The 23,211-nt window shown below is 41.9% G+C and overlaps 1 protein-coding gene across 1 annotated transcript; it reads right to left on the bottom strand.

The window, feature by feature from the left end:
- Positions 1-914: 914 nt before the first annotated feature.
- Positions 915-21,593, bottom strand: CDKN1A (cyclin dependent kinase inhibitor 1A). Its single transcript, XM_075264047.1, has 3 exons — positions 21,516-21,593; positions 3,696-4,025; positions 915-1,580 (listed from the first exon to the last, which is right to left on the bottom strand). Exons 2-3 carry the CDS (start codon positions 4,018-4,020, stop codon positions 1,519-1,521), a joined length of 387 nt encoding a protein of 128 aa, XP_075120148.1. The 5' UTR covers positions 4,021-4,025; positions 21,516-21,593; the 3' UTR covers positions 915-1,518.
- Positions 21,594-23,211: the final 1,618 nt, after the last annotated feature.

Below are 23,211 nucleotides of genomic sequence, written 5' to 3'. Positions count from 1 at the left end.
TGGACGGGTTTACTAGACTCTTTGTTAGGCCTATTTACTATGGCTTATATAAGGGGCCTGAACGCCTCCTTGCACGACTTCCATATAGCCTGGTCTTGTAATAATTTTGAGTCACTCTGAAATGATTGGTAGATGTGTATTAAAAATGTTGAACAAAAAAATCTACAAAATGAAAGTACGCAACGCCCTCCTGACAATGCTAAGTAATTGATCTAAATCTCTAACATAAGTTTGTGTACAATTGTACTTTACCTATACCTACTACTAAGCACACTTGGTGGGGTTCATGTTTGTCATGGTATCTGAAGTGCATGGAAGACAAAATATTTAAACCCCCGTATTTGACAAAAGGAAACTTTGCAGGTCATTTGAATTAATTTTTTTTTGCTTTTTTTTGCAATAAGTGAAGATATTTTTTGTGCTTTCACTAACACTTTCTTATTTATTAATACAGGAAAATAAAAACTTCTACTAGGGCTACATAGTTAAAGTCAATTTCTAAAGCTCCCCGAAATTTGTCTAAAGTCTGGGAATGTTATATAAAAAAAGCTTAATTCACTTGTTCGATTCCCTGCCCTTCCTACACTGGGCCTTTGGAAAAGCATTTGATGCTAAAGCCCAATCTTGCGGAAACGCAGTGGTTTTTTTTGTTGTTGTTGTTGCAGATTTTACTGCGTTTTTTTGAGCCAAAGTCAGGTGTCGCTTAAAAAATAATGAAAAATATAAAGGAGGCTTTTAAAAATGTATTTTCTATAATGCTTCGGATTTTGGCTCAACCCCTTCCCCCCCAGAAAAAAAAACGTTGATCCTCTGAGTCTAGCCTAAATGTTATGAATAGGATTTTACACATTCTGTGTTGTATTTTAGATTTTTTTCTAGACTATGGAGAATTACTGTTTTTTTTTTAACTCAGTACACCTAAGCCCTGTCATTTTGGTGACTTTTAGTTCCATTGACTTTAATGAGAAAACCACAACCATGATGTGATTTTCAATGGCGCCTCCACCCTAAATAACTACTTCCCCAGCCTTTAGGATCTAGAGTTTTTAACACTATCCTTACCAGGGAGTGCAGTTTAGATTGAGCAGTGGTTAAGGGATTGGCGTATGATGGCATAGCGTGCCAATGCTCATAAGGCGGTTTTGTCTAAACCAACACAAAACAATAGCAGGTTATACGGTTCCCCTAGAAACATAAAGCTGCTAACACTCCTCGCAACGCTCAGGGTTTCCTTACATACATACAATATATTCAATGCATATTCCCTTATGGAGAATTCTCTTCATACATAGAAAATAGTAGACTCCTTGAGCTATGGCAACTAAAGAGGTTAATTGCTCCCAGGGCCCTTATGAAGTGCATCAACATTTCCACCTTTCTTACTTTCCAGGTTATGTCTATGGATCTTCAAAGTAAAGATTTACTTCCTGAAATGGAGATACTTGTATGGAAAGTTTTGACTTGTCTTGAGGAAGAACTCTTGGAAAAAAAGACATGTCGAATCTGGAACAAATCCAATCACGGACTACACTGACATGGTGAAGGAAGTGGAGAACAGCGGCGTTTTACTTGATAGTAATCTGAGGAAAGAGCAGAAAAAGAAGAAATGACTAAAAATTGGCCTTTAGTTCCACTGACATGGTGTACTCATTTACTCCAACTATTACATGAAATCAAATTTAGGACAGACGGCTTTATGGTGTTTAACCCCTTGAGGTTCAGAGTAATATTGGGGCCTATTTCTTTGGAAGACAAATTGTACTTCATTATGTTGTCCTTTAACATTCTGTGCAATGCTAGGGAAAGCTGAGAAAACTCAAATTGGTGTGGAATTGGAAAAAAAAAACAATTGCGTTATTTTCTTTCAGGTTTAATTTATAGGGCGTTCACTGTGTATTAGGATGAGGCCCCACGTTGCTGAAACACAGATTTTTTTTTGCGTATTTTGCTGCGGTTGCCTGAGCCAAAGCCAATAAAGGCTACAAAAGGAATAGGAAATATATAGGAAGCTCTTTTACTTCTACCTTCTGCCCAATTCACTCTTGGCTTTAGCTCACAGAAAATGCAGAAAAATCTGCAAAAACAAAAACTCTGCACAGACATGCTGCGATTTCCAAAACCTGCACGGTTTTGGAAATCACAGTATGAAAATTGTATCTACTGAAACGCCGGCGGAATTCCTGTAGATATAATTGTAACAAAAAAGTCAGCGGAGGAACACTCTGCAAACTTTCTGTTTAAAGCACTGAGGATAGAACCGCAATGCGTTCCCACCGTGGTTTTTCCCGCAGCGCTTTAGCACTGCAGATCATCCCGTGGGGCCTTAGGCACCGTTCCCATGGAGTAAAGCGTCACTCATTTTTACGCGTAAACACGTGTCAGAGTGAGCGCTTCAAAACAGAATCCCATTGACTTCAATGGGTTCCATTTAACACGCGTAACACATTGAAATCAATGGGTTAAAAAGCCTCCCATTGATTTCAATGTCTAGCGTGTGTAAGACGGAACCCATTGAAGTCAATGGGATTCTGTTTTGAAGTGCTCACTCTGACACGTGTTTACGTGTCAGAATGAGCGGCGCGTTACTCCGTGGGAACGGGGCCTTAGCCTAAAAATTTTACTTTAGCTTTAATTTGTAGATCAGTATGATGACAGTGCTACCAAATTTATATAGATTTTTTAAAATGTTTTAATACCTTCACAAAAACTATATTCTTAAAAATAAAAAAGTGTCTTTAAGTCATCATATTGGGACACCCATATCATTTTTATATTTCACAATACGGAGCTATGTAAGGGTACGGTTACATCTGTGCCGGAGTCTCCGTGGAGCTCTGTCAGTGTTCACCAAAAGTGGGCAGAGGAAGAAGTCCTGAATAGAAGACTTTTTCCTTCGCCATTTTCAGTTCTAAAATCCTGGTTACCCGACAGACCCCATTATCAAAAAGGGATCCATTGGGCTCCATGTATAAGTGCTATCTTACCGATCTGTCTCTCCGTTGTTCTGGTAATATTGTTGGGTAATATGTAACTTTTATTGATACCATTATAGGTAGTGTATGATGTTTTGATCACTTTTTATTCCATTTTTTTTTTTTTTTTGAGATAGAGGCGAAAAAATTGTATGGCATAAATTGTGAAACAGCTTCCTAGTTAGTTTTTTTTGGACCACTCAGGTTAAGAGAATATAGACTACATATAGATACACGTTAAACCCTGTATCTTAAGTGCATTGCTGCAGATCCCTAGGTTCCATCTGCAAAATATTCACTGATCAACAGAGAAAGAAGGTTGATCACAATCATACAAGGGGTTAGTTCTATAGTACTGTATATCATAGAAGTCTTGTATTATCTTTAGTTATACAAATCTTTTCAGCGTAATATAAATAATAGGCATTATGTTATGTGGCAGAGGTGTTTGGCCCCTCGGGCAGTAGGTGCGACTATAAGCCATAGAGTTACACCCAATCATAATTCCCTGCTGACAAGCCAACATAGCTACAATGACCCCGCAGACCATTCAATTCAATATGCATAGTTGAGGTTGAATTTTCCCTGTTCTCACCGGAGTTCTCAACATCCCATATTTAGGGTAATGGCATTTTTTAGGGGGGGGGGAATCACACTTGTTCCTGCTGTCCGTCCGTCATGAATCCTAGCATTGACAATAAACCATAGTGTTTTTTTAATTACCGGTAATAAGCATCTGCTTTCGCTTGCAAGAATTTGATCCGCTACTTTCAAGCTCCTGAATTGATACAAGGCTGGACATTGTGTCACCATCCTCTCTTGTAGTCTCGTGGTGTGCGTCTTCCACTCTTTCCCACATATAATTCCCCTCCAATGGAGTCTCGGTCACAAAGTCAAAGTTCCATGTGCGTTTGGCTTCTTCCAGAGTATTTGTCATATGTGTCTTGAAGTCTTTCTTAAGTTGTTCATGATCCGTTTCTCCAAAAAGGTTCCGACAAACCTTTTCACCACTGCCGTTAGCCCGTAATATGGCCCTTGCAGAAAGCATATTCTCTGCAAAACAGAACAAAGTTCTAAGGTGAGACTCCCAAATTTTACATACAATAATACAAATTCTCTGAACAGGACATTAAAAATGAATAAAATTTATGTGAGGGGAGTAATGGCAAAGCTAAAAGCACAAAGTAAGATTGTACCTAATGTTCCTGGTCTTGGGGGTAAGGTGACACAAGCTATTGTGTACTGTGGCTTTTCACAGTAAATTTAAAGGTATGGTGTTAGTATGGTATATACTCAGTGTACGGACTTTAATAATATAGCTATCTCTTGAGTACTTTTTCCATTTCTGTCTACATGCCCTCAGGCCCAGAAATGAGAGTAACATAATGCATCACATGAGATACTTGCAGACATGGCATCTACAGGACTGGCACTGTAGACAAAAAGGGATGAGTGATAAGTATTATAGTTTATGAGAGCAATGAAATGCTAAGCTGTTTCCGCAACTACCATAAACTATAATAGAGATACCCTTGTGCACAGAGTGGGGACCAGGGGCCCTCAAATGTAAAATCGTAAAAAATGTAAATGTAAAATTGTAAAAAATGTAAAATAATTTATTGGTTATTTATGGCATATACTGTCAATATGCCATGCGTGTCTCGATCTTAAAATGTAGTCCTTGTGTCAGAAAAGGCTGCACACTTGTCACATAGCTAAACTGGAAAATTTACAAAAAGCATTATAGGGAATAGGGGATAAGGGTCTGATCACTGGTAGCCTGACTGCTGTAACCTTCAGAGACCCTGAGAAAGCGGGTAGGAATAGTGGCGCACATGCTCGGTCAAGGCTCCATAGCATCTATATGACCAGAGGAGATTCTTTCCAGTGGTCTCATAGAAATAAATGTATAACAATATAACACCCCACCAGTGGCCCTCAAATGATGCTATGTCCCTCTTGAGACCCCCACAGTATAATGACCATTTCTTTAGATTATTACAAAGTAAAATACTTCCTCATTATGACCTTCACATTATAATGCCCCCTCATTATAATGCTTGCTCATTGTGGCACCCACAGTATAATGTTCCCCCATTGCAGCCCCCACACTATAATACTCCCTCACTGCTGCTCCCATACTATAATCCTCCTTATTGTGGCCCCCACATACTAGAATGAATGCCCCTCTAATTATGACCCACACCATAATGTCCCCATTTTGCAGACCTTACAGTAAAATGCACAAAAAGAATAAAAGGGAAATGCTCATTTTAAGCTGTTTCCCCCGTAACCACTCCACTGGTATCTTAAAAACTGCAGGTGCACTGTAGTGTCGTCACTACATCGCCCATCCCTACTTTTAAAATGCCAGTAGCAGACAGGGCAGAATGCATGGAAGCCGGTTAAAATTCCTGCCACCAATGACAGCAGGACAGCACCAAAAATCCAGGATTGTCCCACTGAATCTAGAATGTTTGAAATGGAGTTCCTGTGATTTTGACCACTGGGACCCCCAATGAACATGAAAACTGGAATGTTTCAAATTTGAACAGAGCAGAATGTCTGGCAGTGCGTGCACCACACCATTCATTTCAATGGGACCAGCAGAGATAGCAGTTCTTGTGATCAGTAGAAGTGGTTATCACCTAACGTGACAGAAACGGTAACTAATCCTTTGAATAGGGAGTCATTTCACATTACTGAAATTTCCTTTAAAGCTGTGTGTAAATGTATTTTACAACTGACCAGCAGCAATGGATCCTACAGTAAGTCTTCTTCTAGGTAACATTTACATTATTGTAGTACATAAGCCTGAAAAATTCGCCAGGAACCAGGAGTGAAGTTTGCCGGTGTCCGCCATTTACATAATGCTTGTAAATCAGTAAGCTATCTCCTTTGTTTCGCAAATAAAGTACACTATAACCTCATGATCTGAGAGGAGGAAAACAGACGTGATAAAAATAGTCTTGTTTGCCTGTATCATGTTACTACTGTTCCCACCCAGTCCCGTGCTGACATCATTGCACAGTGAGTCAGGCATATTCCAGCTTGCTCAAACATGCACCTTGTCCTTACACTTGAAGGAACTTGTCAGTACAAACGTCTTCAACCCTCACACACATATTGCAGTTATAGAACTACAACACCCAGCATGGTCTGCAATGTATTATACAGAAAACACACAACTGTATATCACAATATAAACATACACATGACTACTAACCAACACTTTAGTTGGGAAAGATGACAACTCAAATACTGACCTAAGATATTCCTGTCTAACTGCTCCTAGAAAGGCTATTCGTCTCTTACCTTTAGACGTGGTTTCCGCTGCACCGTTCCTTCGAAATACCGTTTTTTACCGGTATGTAAATGAGTTCTCCCGCAGCGATGGGGGCAGGCCCCAGCGCTCAAACAGCGATGGAGGTGTCCCCACCGCTGCCAGAGAAGTGTCTCCAGCCACGCCTCCTTCTTCGTCCGCCGTGTCAACTTCAAGGTCTTCTTCCGGCGCAGCCTCTTAACTTCTAGGCCTCGGGCAGAGCAGACTGTGCTGGCACACAGGTCACTGGAAAATGGCCGCTTGCACAGTATTGTTAGCGGCCATTTTCCCGTGGCTTGTGCGCCTGCACAATCTGCTCTACTAGAAGTTACGAGGCTGCGCTGGAAGAAGACGTTGAAGTTGACGCGGCGGACGAAGAAGGAGGTGGCGCTTGGAGACACTTCTCTGGCAGCGGTGGGGACACCTCCATCGCTGTTTGAGCGCTGGGCCCGCCCCCATCGCTGCGAGAGAACTCATTTGCATACCGGTAAAAACCGGTATTTTTAAGGAACGGTGCGGCGGAGACCACGTCTAAAGGTAAGAGACGAATAGCCTTTCTAAAGGCTATTCCGACGTCTTATCCACAAAAAAAAGGTTTTAATGGTAGAATCCCTTTAAGCAGCATTCACACTTGTGCCTTGACCTGTCCACCGTGATTCCGCCTAAATCCCAGGACAAACTGCTTGGGGACAGCTTGCTGGCGGTCAGTTTAAAAACCCATTCATTTCAATGGGCATTTAAAGCACACCGCCGGTGTCCCTTTGCAGCCTCTCCACCATGAAACCGCTTTTTTTGCATGGACACAATGTTCTACATGTCTGACTTTGTGTCTGTGGTCGGGCTATGCCATGTTTTTTTGTTGTGAAAACTGCATTGCAAAAAAAGGATAAGCATTTTTACAATGGTTAGATGTGGTTTCTCTGGTGTTAGGAACACCGCCTGTGCATGCAGAAAACTGTGGCAAAAGCGCACCATGGCATAACCATACTATGTGAATATATCCATATAGATAACCTTGTTACTGCTGTGGTGACTGCAAGAGTGTACAAAACACACCATAAAGTCAACATTTGAGGCTACTGCAGACTATACAGGGGGCGATTGCACCCTTCTTCCCCAGGTATAACCCCATGCATAGCTCCAATTCTCTACCCACACCTCAATAAAATAGGAGATGTTCCCTGCCATTAGTACTGATATCATCTCTTACAAGGAATGGAAAAGGGAAACAATTTCCAGTTCCCTCTGAATTTTCCGATAGGCCTCCACTTGTTACTAAATTTTCTAAAACTGCCAAGTCTATGCAATGCTATACAGCAATTAATGGATTAGAACTCTCAGCATTTCACTCCAGTCTTATCATAGTCTCAATGTACATGGAACTAGACCAAGTATAATATACTGTATATAAATGATATATAATGCAGATGAGAATATTATTATGGAACGTCTATGAATTGTCATGATCTATGAATCCGCACTCCTGTTTTATTATATTACCTTTATTGCTTACAGCTGATATTACACTAAATCCATGTAACAAGATCTTTTGTAGCCAACGCCATATGCAATCCTGTCTCTATCTGGGGCTGTATATGTCCAAGCTTATTTACATCTATAGTAACCAAAACAGCTGGATGCTATGGAAAACTCAGACTAATGTCTATGATAAACTGGAAATTCTGTAACATTAGTGATGTCATCCCAACAACATTGAGACACTTGCTTTCAAATGTCTGCAACCGAAGGAAAGGCAGAATATATCATTTCAATAAGAGGATTATTAATAGAGGAAATGGTGTATTCTCCAGCTTGTGTGGATCCCTGATAAGGTTCACATTTAACCCTTTCATAAAGGTTGATACATATGACAATAGAGATTCATATTAGCGGTGACGTAATACTTGCTACAACATAACACATTATAACTTTACTACAGAAAAAAAGACTTTGAGAGTCTTATAGCGGCTGCTGGGTGAACAGTGTTGGCTATATGCCATTGGCCAGCACTCAAATTCTTTTGCAGCTGGTTTTTCAGGAATGTCAGACTGTCAGATATCAAAATTACTAAGCCCTTAATAGTAAATAGTGATCTGATTGTTCATATATATGTAGAAATCACACATATGAAAAAAATGTGAGGCTAAGGATAGGTTCACACCTAGTTATCTGATTTTTTTTTTTGATTTTTTTTAAGTGATGTCCTTGCCAGAAGATAGGACATCGGTTTTAGATTTGTGAGAACCGACTGTCAGGACCTCCACCGATCAGCTGTTTCCCTGTGACAACGTGAGCCACAGTTCTCACCTTTAGGCCGGTTGCAGACGACCATGACTTAAAAGAATGGGCTGCGCACGGGAGACCGGGGACATCCCCATATGCTGCCCGTGCACGGGCAATGCTTCTGCGGCTCCTTTCATTAAATGAAGGATAAATGGAAGCATGGGCTGCAAAACACGGACAAGAATAAGACATGTCCTGTCTGATGTGGCCCGGACTGTTGGCCCGCACATGGGACCATCAAAATCACGGTCATGTGTATGGGCTAATAGAAAAGAATGGGTCAGTGTGTTATCCTTGAAATACATGCACGATTGTCTGCAACCAGTCTTAATAGCAGTCGTTGTGGGTACTATAGCAATGTTCTATTAAAGTCTATGGGACATAGGCTGCACTACTCAACCACTGCTATTAAAAATATGATGAGTGTAAGGGAATTGTTATAGGAGCAATTCCCCAGTGGCTGCTGGTGAACCCTGGGGGAAAGGGCATGACAAGACAGTGGGCCCTAAGCTGAACCCACCGCTGCTCCTACCTGCTTGCCTCACTGCCCTAGGCGGCAGAGGACAACTGGTTGACAAGCCCTTCCTAGAAATATGTGAGAACACAGAACACAAACAGGACAAATAACAACAAAGGGAGGTCAGCTATCCAAGGGTCCGGTAACAGTCAAGCAACGCAGTACAGAATAAAAATTCAAGAGAATAGTCAAAGGTAAACCAGAGGTCAAGAATAAAAGTAACAAAACAGCAACAGTAATGCCATAAAGCACAAGACAATAGCAAGCCAAGGGTCCAAGCCAGAGAGACAAAGCAGTGCAAAATCGTAATCCAAAGAGTAGTCACAAGGGAAGCCAAGGGTCAGAGGTAAGTAATACAATAGGAGCAGAAGAGGAGCTTAGCAGGGACAAAGTCAAGGACAGAATCACAATAGTCAGCAAGCCTGTGTGGGCTGATGGCCTGTATATAGGAAGCCCAGGACAACCCTAGGCTTGATTGGTAGACAGGCTGTAAATCACACAGGCAAGACTAGAATTAACTATATGATGAACAGAGGGAAACAAGGTGCAGGAGATGGGTGTGGTGGAAATTCAATTGCAGAGAATAGATAATAGAGCAGTATTCACACAGTGTAACAAAAGACTCTAAGCAAAGAATCCAACTGAAATCGCCTGTTGCGCCGCAGCATGCGAGAGGAGGGTGGCGGAGACCCGAATAGGTAGGGTCTTACACTGGGTGAGCACTGTAGCTTTTACCATTGCAGGGAAACAGCGGATATAAAATTGATGTCCTATCATATGGGTTAGGATAGCACATTGATTTTAAAAATGGGGATAACCACCTTTACGTCTCTCTATTCAGTCCAATTTAAACTTATAGAAATCAAACAGCAAGGAGCTCAGTACACCACTGGACCACTATATCTAATGTGAGATATATTCAGGGGCTATATATATGCTGTTCTACTACTAAGTTGCCAAATTATGCAGGGATTGGGCAACAGAATAAGGACCTGGTTAATTGAAGGTTAGGTTGTCAGGCTAGGCTAGGTTGTCAGAATTTTTCCATGAAAATATCGATTGTTATTAGTTATATGGAAATTTGTATTACGTTTTATTCTCCAAAGCAATTGCTTCCTAGGTGAAACAGGCCTACTGAAAGTTAATGAATTTACATACAGACCTTCATTATTCTTTCACAAGACAGGAATTCAATACACAAGACAAGATACTTTACGTCTGACAGTGCCCATTCACATAATATAATAAGTAATGGAGCTGGCCAATTTTTTCCCATTATCTTCGGTGTATTAGAGTGTGCTGATCCTTGAAATGTGATTAAAAAAAGCTCCACAAACTTCTAGACTTTTGTTTCTATTTCTTATCTTAAATAGAAGTCTATAATGGAAAGAGATAAGACATTGTAAACTATGCCAAAGAACTGAAAACCCATGAAACCTATGTGGCACGTTACTGACTATTGATGTCAATATCCTACTTTGCCCACAAGATGGCAATCTGTTGTAGCAGAATACAAAACATTAATATTATTAATTGACAATTCACTTATTATATGTTGACCAAACACCATTAATTCTACAAAACACATTGATCGGTACTTTTATTAATGTGTACCAAAGTTTCTGAAATCTTCTCCGTACACAAGTGACTTCTATATAGTGACTGACTGTAGACGCTCGTGTTGACTTGGACATGAATCATGATATTATGTTATATGACATCATAATTATACACATATATCATCAGTAATGCTGGTACAGATGATGTCACCAGGTTATCGCAACTATTTACACGAAGGCTTCACTTTCGACACTTTTATGGTACATGATAAAAACTTTAGAAAGCTAGAACCTGAAAACGGAGGGAAAAGCTAAATTTCCCTTTCGATGAGATGTTGTAAACTGAAGACAAAAAAGAACAAAGATGGAGGCGGGATTGCAGTTGTTTACAACAAATCCTATGCGCTTATCTCACTATGACCTTGGACTCCACACACTTTCTGCAGCCACTACACTATATCATGGTAAACCACACCGATAGCACATAGTGACAGGTACAGGGTGCTTTCCTTTCTCTAGCCTTCCTATTTGTATTGTATTGTATCCACGTAACGCTATGTGAACACTGACCTGGGATGACACTTTCAGATCACCAATAAAGGGCAATAGATGACTGATACACGACCATCTTATAAAAAATGCTGACTCCTAGTGTAATCCCTTAACAACATTAAAAGGTCTTGGATAATGAATATCATACATGAGAGCTGAAATTGTTATAGAAAAAATGGGCTACAGCCATTAGTGCCGCCATAGAGGGACCTGAGACCTCTAATGTGCTTTAGTATGTCTGTGAAATCTTACTGAAGTATACAGAAGTGTTTTTAGGTCAGATTCCATATAAATACATCAGACATACAGTGGACATACCGTACCATTGGTATAACCTGTTGCACAGGGACCCAGGAGCTGAGGGGGCCACTGCCAGCCTAAGACTGTATCTATAGGCCTGAGCTATTGAATTTGTGTGGTGGATTCCTGGTTGATATATTTGATAGGGAGGTCAACTTGGTTGCAAGTGTTAGGTTTAGGGTTAGATTAATTATTTAACAGTATCCATAACCTCACTGCTAGCTTTTGAATGGGCCCCTTGTAGAGTGACTGGACACTAGCATGAAGCCATAAGTGGCCCATTTGAAAGTTTGCTATAAGGACAAGTCTTTTCTAGTTACACCCTAATTCAAGTAATAGCATATTTGGCTGCATCTTAAGTATAATAACCAAAAATCAATAATTAGGGTTAGTTCACACATAAATAACGTGTGGCTTATTTTGGCCCTGGAAAAAAAGCTTCCTAATTAGGAAGCTTTTTTTTTTTAACCTTGCCAAGCTTTTTTTGGAGCTTTTTTTTTGTAAAAACAGCGACTGTTTTCCCCTCCTGTAAAGTGAATGAGCTGAATAAATAGCTAGCGTTTTTTTCCGTGCGGTTTTTTGGGAAAAAAAAGCTTGTTGCTTATTTTTGCAAAAAAACGCGCAGTTTTTGCCTCCCATTCACTTCTATTGCTTTCTTCAGGCGGAAAACGCCTGAAGAAAGGTCATGTCGCTTCTTTTTCTGCTAGCAGAAAAAAAAGCTAGCAGAAAAAAAAAAGCTAGCTGTTCCCCCTGCTCACACAGCTCGTCCATAGACAAGTGTTATCAGGGGAGGGAGGAGGAAGTTCCTCCCCGCTCACACAGTACAGCGCGATAGGCGCTGCTGTGGAGAAGGACGTCCCTGGCTAACTGTCAGAAACGCCCTTCTGACTGTAAAGCGCTACGGTACCGGGACCGATAGCGCTTTACCCGGGGCACAGATTGGGAAAGACGACAGTGCGCTGAATTCAGCGCACTGTCAGCTTTCCAGCAGTATATAAAACTGCCTGTGCCCAATCTGATGAAAGGTCCTCTTTAAGGGGTGTATGAACTCAGTCTTCTTGAATCTCCATAACTACAATGAGGTAATCGGCCAATGCAATGGCATCTTGCCCATTGTTGACTTTTAATCTTATGAAATTAAACAGTAGGGTGTATTCCATTTAGTGTTAACTCCTTTAGAATAGATAACGCTAGCAAATTTTCATTACAAGGAATCATACAACTGAAATCCCCTAAATGTCAGACCACGTTTTTTAGATTTGTTTCAGAGAGACATAAAAAAAAATAGCACAAAGCTAGTCATGCAAAATATAAAATCTTATTGTGAGTGGTAATTGGGTTATCATTGGCTTCCGATCATACTTTTATTGTACTGGTGGTCCCACAGCACAATACAAGTCTATGATAAAAGGCAAATTAATGGACATAATGGTCAGAGAATAGTGACCATTATGCCACATGCAGCCATTATGCCACAAGCATCATTGTAACTACGTATGAATCTGCAGTTTTAGGTTGGGATTTTAAGTGGTCACATGGCTAAAGGGGATATTCAGTTTATAAAAAAAATAGTCATACAACAATATTACTTGATATAAAAAAAATACATGGCATTTGCAGACTTTAGTGCTTGTCAGGAGGCCTGCAAACAAATCATCACTGTGACTTGTGACATATGACTAATATTTTTTATAAAGCAGATACCGCCTTTAAAGGCCACAAAAAAATGGCGTATTACACTAAGTAACTATAAATGACTAATGGCTATTCTATAACTAGTCCATAACTTTGGATATACTATTCTACCATCTGTAAAGAAGACCACAAATTTAATAACTAGATTTGCTGAGCCATTTACTTCTCTAAGATAGGGTTCACACTACTGTTGGTGTCCGCTTAAAACCCCCCCCAAAAAAACAAACCTATAATAATGGACACAAACTGACAGTAACTGATGGCTATTAGTTACTGTCCGTTATAAGTCCGTTGCCCATAGACCTCAATGTTTAAAAAAAACAAAGAAACGGACACTTTCTGTCCGTTTTTTCAAACAGTCAGAAAAATCCTGCATGTAGGATTTTTTTTTGTCCACTTGAAAAAATGGACATGGTTGTAAACGGCCACTAAAAGACACAAATGGACACTAAAGGTGTTGACTTTAAAGTCAACTCTTGTTTTCTCTCTCAATGTCTGCCAGTACAGAATAGTACGCTCTATATACACTGTATGGGGAGAAGCTTCTAGAAATATTTGCAATATCAGGCCAGTCGTAATACTCTTCTTCCTCCTTTATAGAAATAGAGATGTACTAAAAATATAATCTGCATCGACTACTAAGCAGGCAGAGAAATTTAGATTATCAATTGTTGGAAACATCTAACATGAATTACTGGTAAAATAGCAAGACAAGCCCTTGTAAACACACACAAATATGACGACCTCGCTTTCCTGTTCTGATGGAGATTTCCCACATGGATATACGGCTGACTCAGCTAGCTGCAGGCCATACTACAGCGTCATTCACTGCCATCTGGGTCCCAGTTTAGTCACACTTATTAGGGAGGTGAGAGACTATCTAGGGCATGCCCAAGCATATTCCCCTGTACACACGCATTATATAGTACAAATATTATACAGGTATACAGCTAAGACACGAGAACTCTCCAAGTGTATAGTGAATACTGAACCTCCTTCTTGTCATGTTTCTAACCTTAAAGTGAAAACCCATGTGTGTGAAGGTGAAAATTTGTGTAGTATTGTCACTTTTGGTTAATTTTTTATTATATGTGGAACCTCAGGGTTTAAAGACTTGTCCAATCCCATACAGAGTTCTCATAATGATGACCTATTTATAGATAAGTTATCAGTATGTTATCTATAGGGGTCTAACACTCGGTGCTGCAACCCCATCCATGCATAAGGGAATTGCAGTGCCACTCCTATTACTTCAATAGGAGCAGTCTGCACGTACCCCCCCCCCATCCTCCGCAGCAGCCTCTGGCTGCTGGAGTATATAACTATTTTGGGATGGAAAAAAAAAACCTTTCTGACAACGGTGTTCCAACAGATAGATCCGTTTACCTATCTATGGGATAATATGGGATAATATGTAATTACTCTAAAGAAAAAATATCATGTAACAAACAGTCTAGGTTCAGTCCTAGCCTATGGGTGCAGACACGTTGGGCCTAGCTGCTGGTATTTGCACGTAGATTTATTGATTATAGATTGTTAACTTGTTATTGACTGTGCGTGTTTGCAGGAAGGGTGATGCCACGCAGTGTTATATGTGCCCTTATAAGTGAAAGCACCTATGTCCCTGCACTGAAAATACAGTTCTGACTACATTCAGAGCACTGTGCGGCAGCACACGTAAACCTATAATAACAGGAGAACAAGCTATAATCAATACATGTAAGTGCAAATACCGGCAGTGTTCAGCTGACGCCTCATAGTATGTCTGCACCCTAAAGAAACCAGCCCAAGGTAACTACCTAATAAAGATCAGTGTAGAACGAAACTTGCTGCCGTTTCAAAGCTGAATGAAAACCACCTGCTATTAGAAGTCTACGGAATATATAATGAATACATTGTGCCATTATGTGGAAATCAGCATCTCTGGGGAGGAGACAGTCTTGTTAATCTAGTCTTACAGTTCTCACAGATACAATCTGCAAAGCTTTAAATGACATGTTTATGATAGCGTACACGATAATTTGGTGTGTCACCTCTAATTAAGGCTTATGCATAAGTTACCATTAGGTTTCTATAAGCCACAGGAGACTCCGTGCTTGCCACAGCCACTCCTTATGTTCCACTTAATACTTCGCATCACCCTGCAGATTTTCCCCCTCCTAAAGAAATTATGGGTTATTATTACCAAAAAGTCTAAGGTTAAAATGTAAATTAGAGATCTTTGTAGCTGTGGATGAGAGACCTGTAAAAGTTTCATTTTTTGTATACGTGAAAAGAGGACACAAGACTTGGAAATATCTGCTAACTTGAAGGAAAGGCATTTGAGGTTTAGAGCAGGCTTGCATGTGAAGGGAAGACCAGGATTTCTACAAAAACCACAGAGACTATAAGAAGTCTCATAGACATTACACAATGGTATATTCATAACCTGCAGAAGAATCAAAATCAACCTTTTCATCTTGTAACCTAGTAATTTCCCGAGGATGAACTTTTTTGTTTGTGACATGTTTGCCTTTATAGATTGGGCAGCACGTTGGCTCAGTGGTGAGCACTGCAGCCTTGCAGCGCTAGAGTCCAGGGTTTGAATCCTGCCAAGGACAACATCTGCAAGGAGTTTGTATGTTCTCCTCATGTTTGTGTGGGTTTACTCCGGTTTCCTCCCACACACCAAAGACATACTGATAGGGAATTTAGATTGTGAGCCCTATATGGGACAGTGACTATCAATGTCTTTAACGCGCTTTGGAATATGATAGCGTTATATAAGTAAGCATAATAAATAAATATTAGTAAATATAAAAAAACTAAGTACTTGAGAGTCTTCAGTAGTTGAAACCTTTTTTTAATGGCTAACTAATAATGATGACAAATAACAATGTTTCGAAGCTCTCGGCTTTTTCTTCAGATATACCTAAAAACAATTTCAGAAGGATGCATATTTATATACAAGAGGGACACATAGGAATAGAATTCTAAGAGGGAGGGTGGAAGAAGGTTATTGGTTATACAACTAAACAATTCATCAGTTTGTAATGTTCTTATCAGTTCACAGAGTGTCTTTATGGCTAGCTGTCTTAGTTCAGTGATTTCTGTAGGATGCCATGAACCCATGTGAGAGATTCATCCCTTTCTCGAGAGTGTTAAACAAGGTCATAAACTCATAAATCTGTCTCTCTTTCCTGGATTTAAAATTCCCTCTTAAAACCAAAATTTTCATGGCTAACACGGTACAAAAACAAACATTTTCCTTATACTTTATAGTATTATTATTCCAGTGAGTGCATATGCTAAAAATGTTTTGCCTTATTATACAGACTTCACATGTTAGGCCCGATTCACATCTGCACATGGGTTTCCAGTCGGGGAGTACGCTTGTGGATTCACTGAATGGAAAACTAATCCAAATAAAAAAAAAGCGGTTACCTTAGGAAACTTGTGGACCCCATAGACTGTAATGGGATCTGTGTGGTTTCCACCTGGTTTCCGCACGAAAAGTGCGGAGCGTTAGGCTAAGGCCCAACGTTGCGGAAACACAGCTTTTTTTGTTGCAGATTTTGTTGCGGTTTTTTTGAGCCAAAGCCAAGATTGGCTACAAATGGAATAGAAAATATATAGGAAGCTCTTATACTTCTACCTTCTGCTCAATCCACTCCTGGCTTTGGCTCAAAAAACTGCAGCAAAATCTGCAAGTAAAAAAGCTGCGTTTCCGCAATGTGGGGCCTTGGCCTAAAGAGGGGAACAGAATGACCCGAATGCAGATGTGATCCGGGTTTAAGGAATAATCCCAACAATAAATTAAACAACAATGAAAAAATAAAAATAAAAACTGTAATTTTAGGAAGGCTATGTAACCAACAGTTAGATACATACAGGTAATACTGGACAAGTAATTCCATGTAAGGTTCTATTTATACTGATGCAATGTAATATAGTGACACAAAAAGTGATATCACTACAGAAAATAAGCACAAGTGATGTCGCCAATACAACAGTGTTTTCTGTAGGAACAATGGAGTTCCAGAACCCTAATAAGAGGTTCCCCAGAAGACATCAAAGAGTTTTATTTTTACCGTAGTTATAGAGTAACTGTTGAAGTTTCCTAGAATTACTGCCCTAAGGTCTCATGCAAACAGCAAAGCAATGTCCACATACTCTGTACAGCAGCAACCTCTGTGTGCTACTAATTGCTGCCTCCGTGAGGCACTGTATTTCTTCCTAGGAGAATACATCTATAATATAGCATGTCATGGTATATGCCACGATTTTTTCTCTTCCCATGGGCACACGGAAGTACAGTATGGAGCCATACATTTTTGCGGTTGTTGGCTGCGTACTGGTAGTACTATAGGTAAACTACCCTGGAGAAGGAAGTTTGGCAAGCAGAGGGTTAAATAAAATGGATTAAGGAAGTAAAGGTATACAAATAAAAGGAGAAGAGGTGGCGTTTGCGGTAGTTGTAAAGCGGAAAATTCCTGCCTTCCTTCCCTTAATTTTAGGCAGAGGAGGTTAGTGCCTGTAATTCTGCATGGCCCCAAGGGATGGAATGAGACAAGTCATTATGGTGATTGTACCCTGAAGATGATGTTTACAGCCAGGGGGGATGGGGGGGGGAGAAGATATAGAAGATTTTTTTGCTTATTGCCTTTCCAGATCTTTTTATATATTTTAGACACACCCGACACATTTGAGTTAATGCAACAGTAAAATAATTGGTTAGCAACTAGATTGCAGATAACTGGAGCTTAACATCCCGTGAACTGCAGATTATTTCCATGTCTTTATTGAATACATGGTTTCTAGTTCTCAAATCAGCAATGATAAAAGACGGCACCAATTTAGAAATCAATATACCATAGTTCAGGGATTCTCTCCATTTACAATGTTATGACACGCCCGACAACATCACTTTACCAGTCTTATTCACAGCAAAGTCAGCCATAAATCCTAATTCTGGAAGTGTCTCACCATGCATTCAGTGCTGTGTCACCCCAACCTTCGCTGTGATAGGGAACGTGTCCGCACACTTTCTGAGAATCATAACTTAGGTTGTAGGTTGTGTCTACTCAAGGTTACGTCACCTAAAGCCAAAGCTCTCTACCTAATAATAATGTGAGTAAGACATCATAGTTACATGCCAAGACATGCCTCAAGGGTGGACATACAGTCTAACACATATAAAATGACAACTTGTTTCTTTATAGGTAACCCATATTCTATTTGTTTTGTTCCTTGTATTTTTGGAAACTTAGAGGAAGGTCAGATTATTACAATTCCCTACTGATATGTTCCCGCAGAATGCTATAATATATTCATTATTTACTCATATCTACAACATCTATGTATGATCCCTTGATAAAACACTTTGCAAAAGGACAACATTAAGATACAAACGTATAAGATATTTATGTGTGACCGAGAGCGCATGTTGAAATAAACTGTTAACCTTTGATTTATATCACATAGCACACATGCAAAAAGGGGAATAAAGCCATAATAGCTTTCAGCTAGACATATTGTTATCTTACAGACCGAATGTTTGAAATGCCTCGTCACGCAAGCTATGAGGTGTGGGATTACCTGACCTCAACTCGGATACCTGAGTATTTAATGTACAGTACATTACTACCGCAGTAACATTTTCCACCTGTCTGTTTACAACAGGTCTGGAAGCTCGGAAGATAGGATTAGCTCATGCTTTATCTTTATGATGTGCAGAACGTAGCCTGCAACAAGTCTTGACAAATCCTGGATCTACTGTTGTGGAACTACAAGCCCCAGTGTGCCCTATAACACAGCAGATGCAGCTGAGCATCCTGCGCAATGCCGTAGGACCCCAATGAGATGTAATAAAATTCTATCTTTCTATATAGCTGTCTGTCTAGTACCATTCACATGTGGTTACTTAGATCAGCTTATTTATACATATTCTTTCTGCAACTATATATTGCTTTTATTGTATAGTAATAAATATTTTGGCTCTTTAATAGGGTGAAATTTTATAAATGCAAAACAAAAGTATAACCCAATACAAAATACACAAAACTTTCTAGGAGTTGCATTGGAGGTGTCAGTACTTGTATGGACTGAAATGAGAAAGAGAGCTGTCCAGGGTGAAGTGTCAGGAACCGTCCAAAGTCAAAAAGCAACAACTGTTCTGGGCTGAAGAAATAGCAAGAAATGTCTAGGGGCAGCAATAATGGTGTAAGCTGATGGGGCAGCAAGACAAGTCTGGGCAAATGGGGCAGCAAGACAAGTCTGGGCAAATGGGGCAGCAAGACATGTTTGAGCAAATGGGGCAGTAAGACATGTCTGGGCAAATAGGGCAGTAAGACATGTCTGGGCAAATGGGGCAGTAAGTCATGTCTGGGCAAATGGGGCAGTAAGACATGTCTGAGCAAATGGGGCAGTGACATGTTTGGGCAAATGGGGCAGCAAAAACTGTCTGGGATGAAGGAGAAGGAAGAATTGTGTAGGCTGATGGGTCAGCAAGAATTGTCAGGAAAGAAGGGCAACAAGAAATGTCTGGGGTGAAGAGGCAGCAAGACCAGTCCAGAGTGGTAAAGCATCAAGAACTCTCTGGCATAAAGGGAAACATAAACTGTCCATGTTGATGGGGCAGCAAGACATGACTGAGCTAATGGGACAGAAAGAATTGTCTGGGATGAAAGACAGCAACTGCCAAGGCTCATGGGACTGCAAGAGCCGCTGAGGTTGATAGGATGGCAATAACTATTGAGGCTGATGGGGCAGAAACACATGACAGGCTAATGGGGCTTCAAGAACTGTTGGGAAGAAGGGGCAGCAAGAACTGCCTGGTATGAAGGGGCAGAAAGAACTGTCTGTGATGAAGGGGCAGCAAGAACTGTCTGGGATGAAAGGGCAGAAAGAACTGTCTGTGCTGAAGGGTCAGCAATTACTGTCTGGGATGAAGGGGCAGCAATAATTTCCTGGAATAAAGGGGCAAAAGAACTGTCTAGGATGAAGGGACAGCAAGAACTACCTGGGACGAAGAGGCAGCAAGAACTGCCTGGGATGAAGGGACAGCAAGAACTGCCTGGGATGAAGGGACAGCAAGAACTGCCTGGGACGAAGAGGCAGTAAGAACTGTCTGGGATAAAGGGGCAGCAAGAACTGTCTGGGATGAAGGGGCAGCAAGAACTGCCTGGGACGAAGGGACAGCAAGAACTGCCTGGGACGAAGGGACAGCAAGAACTGTCTGGGATAAAGGGGCAGCAAGAACTGTCTGTGATGAAGGGGCAGCAAGAACTGTCTGGGATGAAGGGGCAGCAAGAACTGCCTGGGACGAAGGGACAGCAAGAACTGCCTGGGACGAAGGGACAGCAAGAACTGCCTGGGACGAAGAGGCAGCAAGAACTGTCTGGGATAAAGGGGCAGCAAGAACTGTCTGTGATGAAGGGGCAGCAAGAACTGCCTGGGACGAAGGGACAGCAAGAACTGCCTGGGACGAAGGGACAGCAAGAACTGTCTGGGATGAAGGGGCAGCAAGAACTGTCTGGGATGAAGGGGCAGCAAGAACTGCCTGGGATGAAGGGACAGCAAGAACTGCCTGGGGTGAAGGGGCAGCAAGAACTGCCTGGGATGAAGGGACAGCAAGAACTGCCTGGGATGAAGGGGCAGCAAGAACTGCCTGGGATGAAGGGGCAGCAAGAACTGCCTGGGATGAAGGGGCAGCAAGAACTGCCTGGGATGAAGGGGCAGCAAGAACTGTCTGGGATGAAGGGGCAGCAAGAACTGCCTGGGATGAAGGGGCAGCAAGAACTGTCTGGGATGAAGGGGCAGCAAGAACTGCCTGGGATGAAGGGGCAGCAAGAACTGTCTGGGATGAAGGGGCAGCAAGAACTGTCTGGGATGAAGGGGCAGCAAGAACTGCCTGGGATGAAGGGGCAGCAAGAACTGCCTGGGATGAAGGGGCAGCAAGAACTGTCTGGGATGAAGGGGCAGCAAGAACTGTCTGGGATGAAGGGACAGCAAGAACTGCCTGGGATGAAGAAACAACAAAAAGGCTCAGTAAGAATGGTCAGGGCAATGCTCAGCTAAAACTACAGCAGGTTATTTCTAGCTAGGACCTGTGCAGACACCAGAGGCTCATCTCTTCCTTTGCTCCCATCCACTTGTCCACCACAGCCCAGCAGCAGCAGCAGCAGCAGCAGCAGCACTATCTGCTCAGGTGTACTGTGACTGATCCACCGATATAACACAACCCTGGACCACATCCATCCAGGCAGGTACAAGCGCCAGCCCACAGCACAATATCATCCGTCTGTATTATTACATCAGCCAGGGGCTGCTCCTACCTGTCAGCTGGTTAGCAGTCTAGTAGGATCCACAGGGATCTGTTCTCTGACACTCACTGGATCCCGCTCTACGATCTGTGTAGACGTCCACAGAGCCGGCTATTTAAACTAAGGATTACGTCAGATAACTGGAGATCCCGGGGAGGGCGGGACTGTTTGTGGGCGTGGCCTGAGCATTCCCCTGACTGGAGCTCCTCCCTGTCTGCTGGTTACACAGCCCTTCTCAGCTCCCACTACAATACTATGACAAGCCCAGCCTGTGTTGTGATGGAGGAGTCCGCACACTCTGTGGAACATGATGGAGTTTGCAGACAGGGTCTGTTCTACATTATATCAACTACAGCCTAAACTCTGCACTTTATTCTCATGTTATAAATAGCTACATGCCAAGCAACCGCCTCAAGGGTGGACGTGCAGGCTGCTAGCAATGGCTGCCTTCATGGAAACAGAGGCTGACTGCAGAAAAGACCACATGGACCATCAAGGCTGCGCTTATATTATATCCATCTCATCGTGGTATCTACCGTCACCCCAAACTAATGTCAGATTGTGCTCCCTAGTAGTGAAAATATAACCTTATTAAGACTGAGTTGACATGTGCAGTCCCGCTTGGGGACCCCCGAACATAATTCCGAACACGTTAAAAAGCGGTGAGCAGTGAAAGCACACGGACCCCATAGACTATAATGGGGTCCGTGTATTCTCCACGCGGTGGCCACATGAAGTACTTTTCTCTCTGCATGATTAGTGCTGACCCCGTGCGGAAAACACACAGACTCCATTATAGTCTATGGGATCCGTGTGTTTTCATTGCTCACCGCTTTTTAAAGAGGACCTTTCATCAGATTGGGCACAGGCAGTTCCATATCCTGCTGGAAAGCTGACAGTGCGCTGAATTCAGCGCACTATCGGCTTTCCCGATCTGTGCCCCGGGTAAAGCTCTATCAGTCCCGGGACCGTAGCGCTTTACAGTCATAAGGGCGTTTCTGACACTTAGCCAGGGACGTCCTTCTGCCCAGCAGTGCCTATCGCGCTGTACTGTGGAGCGGGGAGGAACGCCCCCTCCCTCTGCTCACAGTGCTCGTCCATAGACGAGTATTATCAGGAGAGGGAGGAGGGAGTTCCTCCCCGCTCCACAGTACAGCACGATAGGCGCTGCTGGGCAGAAGGACGTCCCTGGCTAAGTGTCAGAAACGCCCTTCTGACTGTAAAGCGCTACGGTACCGGGACCGATAGCGCTTTACCCGGGGCACAGATCGGGAAAGCCGACAGTGCGATGAATTCAGCGCACTGTCAGCTTTCCAGCAGGATATGGAACTGCCTGTGCCCAATCTGATGAAAGGTCCTCTTTAACATCTTCGAAATTCCGTTCGGGGTCCCTAAGCGGACTCCCCGAACGGAATATGGAATGTAGATATGAATCAGGCCTTAGACAGGTGTTGTCTACCGTCACCCCCAAACTAATTCCAGATTGTGCTCCCTAGTAGTGAACGTATAACCCTATTCATACCTTTAACATATCCTCAATCTTGTCCCCCCTTCTTGTCCCTTATTTCATCAAGATTATACCGATTAACCCCTATGGTGAATGTTGGGTCTGTAAATATGGCAACTGCTTAGGAGCTGAGTGGTCGCCATAGGCTGCTGGATCTCCGCTGTGCCCACGCTCATTACGGGCATTTATCCTTCTGATGCC

Source organism: Leptodactylus fuscus, chromosome 2 (assembly GCF_031893055.1).
Source record: "Leptodactylus fuscus isolate aLepFus1 chromosome 2, aLepFus1.hap2, whole genome shotgun sequence".
NCBI lineage: Eukaryota > Metazoa > Chordata > Amphibia > Anura > Leptodactylidae > Leptodactylus > Leptodactylus fuscus.
This window is presented reverse-complemented; position numbering and strand designations above follow the sequence as displayed.